The sequence below is a fragment of the Camelina sativa genome, chromosome 7, assembly GCF_000633955.1.
Source record: "Camelina sativa cultivar DH55 chromosome 7, Cs, whole genome shotgun sequence".
NCBI classification, from domain to species: Eukaryota; Viridiplantae; Streptophyta; class Magnoliopsida; order Brassicales; family Brassicaceae; genus Camelina; species Camelina sativa.
In genome coordinates, this window is record NC_025691.1 from 30,978,208 (window position 1) to 30,982,680 (window position 4,473).

The 4,473-nt window shown below is 36.5% G+C and overlaps 1 protein-coding gene across 1 annotated transcript in view; it reads left to right on the top strand.

Annotated features, from left to right (window-relative positions):
• The window catches only part of LOC104703580 (protein SUPPRESSOR OF K(+) TRANSPORT GROWTH DEFECT 1-like), a 4,111-nt gene continuing 1,915 nt past the window's right edge, over positions 2,278 to 4,473 (top strand). The window contains exons 1-5 of the mRNA XM_010419610.2: positions 2,278 to 2,946; positions 3,052 to 3,157; positions 3,780 to 3,978; positions 4,064 to 4,132; positions 4,216 to 4,290. Of these exons, the coding sequence (XP_010417912.1) occupies positions 2,466 to 2,946; positions 3,052 to 3,157; positions 3,780 to 3,978; positions 4,064 to 4,132; positions 4,216 to 4,290 (930 nt within the window). The 5' untranslated portion in view covers positions 2,278 to 2,465. The remainder of the gene's footprint in view (positions 2,947 to 3,051; positions 3,158 to 3,779; positions 3,979 to 4,063; positions 4,133 to 4,215; positions 4,291 to 4,473) is intronic.

The following is a 4,473-nucleotide window of genomic DNA, read 5'->3' on the forward strand; positions in this document are numbered from 1 at the left end:
TCATGAGATTTAGATTTCACTTGCTTAGCCTCAAGAGGGCTCAAAACATTCCCATGTAAAAGCGACATCCTTGAATACACATCAGCACCAAGTTTACTAATGTTGTTATCCATGCACCATTCTAACGCCTCAAGGTCAAAATCTAGCCCTATAGCAGTCCGTCTTGTGTCAGTCTTCACCCACTCCGCACTAAATCAAACAATCAAATCATTAAACATTTCTTTTGCCAACTACAGGATTCAAAGATAGATACTTTAAAACTCAGTGACACAATTGGATTTACCTTAAAAGAGCAGTGCCACAGAAATCTTCTTGGAAATGGAGTGGCTGCCTTCCACCAATATACATTAGAAAGAACTTCTGCAAATAGCTTATGTCCCCTTTTGGTGACTGCACCAAAAATAAAAAACAGAACACAATGTCTTAAAAAGCTTAGTACTTCTTTTTTCTCTGTAAGAGATGTAAGAACCACTCAATGGAACCTAAAAGGGAAAAGCACAGGGAGTTGCAAAATTACCTGTACGGATTGTTGGTAAAGAAGGAACTTTGAAGGCAATTCAGATGATTCGTTTCCTTCTTCTTCCTCAGAGTTTTCTTCTTCTTCTTCATCTTCTTCGTCGTCGACGGAGGCAGCAACCGGCGGGTGCTGATCGTAGAAATCTTCTCCCGAATTGGTATTAGAAAATTCACCTTTGTGGCGACGTCGATTAGGTTTTTTCTCTCGTTTCCCCATTTTCTTTTTCGTTCTCAGGTCCAGTTCGAGGCGGAAGAGAGTAAAGCGTTGACCTTTTTTTCTTATGAGGGTGTTGACGAAAGTCCCCTAAACGCTGCCACGTAGGCCCTATGCTCGTGCGTTGCGTTTACCGATTTGGCGGTTGAGGTTTGGTTTAGTTTGGTTTAGTCGCAGAACCGCATGTACCACAAACCAAAGATAAGCCATTGACTTGATGCAGATTTAAAATGGTTTTTGATTTTTCAAAAATCATTTTATCACCCACGCAAATATAATTAAAAATGAATTTTCAAACTTCCTTTATGATATAGTATTAAAGATCTTATTCATCAACTACTTTCTTAAGCTATGTGATTTGTGAGATAAGTGTATCTAATCATTCTTTGAGATGTAAAACTAAAAATATCTAAATCCTAATTATTCACCGTATAATACAATATATATTTAGAACTTTAGATTTTTTTTTTGTTGTTGTCAAATATCGAAGTCTTATGAGTTTTAAAAATTTATTTGACATGTTTTATGAACCCAACAATGACATGAATATTTGGAATTTATAATAATTGTTGAGCTATATGTCTTATGGAAATTATTTTTAAAAATTATATTGCACAAAAAATGTTAATAGTTATTCAAAGACAAAATCCACTAAGAAAATCGATATATCCACAAAGCATATCAAATGGTTTGCTCTCCATCATGAACATCACTAAATAAGATGTGCATAAAATGATGTTCAAGTTTCTAATATGGACATTAAGGGATGTTTCAGTTTTTGGTGTTACATTGGGTATAAAATATAATTTAGACGTAGAAAAAGAACAATGTCATGCTACCATCAAAACATACGATCAGGAGGTAGAAAAACAACGAAAAATAGATGAAAATATATACCGTGATATACTGCTGCGATCTGGTAGCTGACTTCAAAAGAAGATATGTAGTTAATTTTTCAATTGAAAATCTATATTTGAGGCTACCTATTGTAATAAATAATTTATAACTAAGCTTTAAATATTGTACATCTTATTATCCATTTCGTATAAAATCTACAATAAAGTCATTAATCCTTTTACTTATCTTAAAGGAATAATATGTAATTGACGATGAATCTATAACTTTTTAAATGTTAGAAATTAAAACACCAAAAACTGCCTAGATTCTAACCTAATTTGATTAATTTTATTTGTGAGTTCTGATAAATTAAATAATCAGACTTTTGGGACAATTAAAGAGAATAAATTAGTTAAAAAAAAAAATTTGCAACTTTTGTTCTTACTGTTGATAGAAATAAATCAATAACAAATGTACACATATGATAGTATAAGTTGTTTATGTATGTACGTTCAGTCGTTCATGACAAGATTATTTTTATTTTTTCGTTTTTTAATACAAATCATGTTGGACAAAAATAATAAGCATATAATAAAAAAACGGCAAGCGTTTTCCTTATCATTCATCAAAACGCTTCAACGTTTCATTCTTCTGCAAACCTACGCTCCGCTGTTTTTTCAAGACCTTTTTCGTCTTCGTCGTCAACAAATCTGGCTTTTTCTCCATCGATTTGCATAATCCATTCCTTCTTCTTCTTCTCCATCCCTTTTTCCCCTCTCTCATTCTCCAAATTACGATTTCAAGGGCTCCTTCTCGATCCTTGATCATCATCACCGATTCAATTAATCAGGAGGTACACAATTTTTCGAAATTTTTTTTTCTGGTAAAACCCTAAGTTATGTACAGCAATTTCAAGGAACAAGCGATCGAGTACGTGAAGCAAGCGGTTCACGAAGACAATGCTGGGAATTACAACAAGGCGTTCCCTTTATACATGAACGCGCTTGAGTACTTCAAAACTCATCTCAAGTATGAGAAGAACCCTAAGATCAGAGAAGCTATTACCCAGAAATTCACCGAGTATCTCCGCCGTGCAGAGGAGATCCGTGCTGTTCTCGATGAAGGTGGATCGGGTCCGGGATCTAACGGAGACGCGGCGGTTGCGACGAGGCCGAAGACTAAGCCGAAGGATGGAGAAGGCGGTGGTGGTAAAGATGGTGAAGATCCTGAGCAATCGAAGCTTCGAGCTGGGTTGAACTCTGCGATTGTTAGGGAGAAGCCTAACATTAAGTGGTCAGATGTTGCTGGGCTTGAAAGTGCTAAACAAGCTTTGCAGGAAGCTGTGATTTTGCCTGTTAAGTTCCCACAGTTCTTCACAGGTAATTTGAGCGAGCGATTCATTGAAGATTGAAACCATTCTCTTTATAAATTTGTGACCTTTATCTCTGTATCGTTGATTAAACTTGGTTTGTGTACTTATTTAGGAAAGAGGCGGCCATGGAGAGCTTTCCTCTTGTATGGGCCACCAGGAACAGGAAAATCGTATTTGGCTAAGGCTGTTGCTACTGAAGCAGACTCTACCTTTTTCAGGTAACATATGTCTAAAAGTGTTTCAAGCTACATAAGTATATAGTGCTGTGTCTTAGCTCTTTGGTTATAGCTTGTTACCATAGTCAATTACTCCTGGATTTGAATATTTGGTTAGGGATGTAGGCGTATTGTAGTATTTTAGGATTAGTTTGAGGAGGTGGTCTTGAATTAATCCTTGAGGTTCTTTGATTTTGTCAAAAAGGTTTGATTTTCTCTGAAACTTATATGCAGAGTCTACTATATGTTGCAACTTGCAATCGATTTACTAGATTGTGCTATCTGTGCATGTTATACACAAGCATCTACAGCCAGACTCGGGTTGAATGTAGATGGCATATTAGAGAACCGACGAATATGGTATTAATTAGGCAAATATGTAGATCCTTTGGTTTAAGGTTGCCACAAATTTTTATTTTAATGGTGATTGCACGAGATACTTGATCGCAAAGATGAAAACTTCCTTAGCTAGCATCATGTGCTAGGGTCTTGGGTTGTGAATTATGTCTAGCTAGGTGCTTCATGTTGGTTGTTTTTCTATCTTATCTTGTGTTTACAGTGTTTATTCTTGGAAACACGTTATAGCTTAAGAATAGTTGTTTCCTTTTTACTTCCCAACCATCAGCGTGTCTTCATCAGACCTGGTCTCAAAGTGGATGGGTGAGAGTGAGAAGCTGGTATCAAACCTTTTCGAGATGGCCCGCGAAAGTGCCCCATCGATTATTTTTGTTGATGAGATAGATTCTTTGTGTGGTACACGTGGAGAAGGAAATGAGAGTGAAGCTTCAAGACGTATCAAAACGGAGCTTCTAGTGCAGATGCAGGTGCAAAGCTTATCTGAACTGAACTTTCTGTCATTCAGTTTTAGCGGAAACATTTCTTTTCATTATTTATCTCTTTTTATTTTAGGGTGTTGGACACAATGATGAGAAAGTACTTGTGCTTGCAGCAACCAATACACCCTATGCTCTTGATCAGGTGAAAAAAGTCATAAAAGCAGATTGGTTCCATATTTTCGTTGCCAGTTAAATGATATCTTGGTAACACCATGTTGATTTCAGGCTATCCGACGACGTTTTGACAAGCGTATTTATATTCCTCTCCCAGAGGCCAAGGCTCGGCAGCACATGTTCAAAGTATAGTCATTTGCTTCGAGTTCCTTAAGTAAAAACCATTCAAGGGAGACCGAAACAGTTTACTAATGAGATATGTTTTGTAAATGCAGGTCCATTTGGGAGACACGCCTCATAATTTAACTGAACCTGATTTTGAATATTTAGGCCAAAAGACAGAAGGGTTTTCTGGTTCAGATGTGTCTG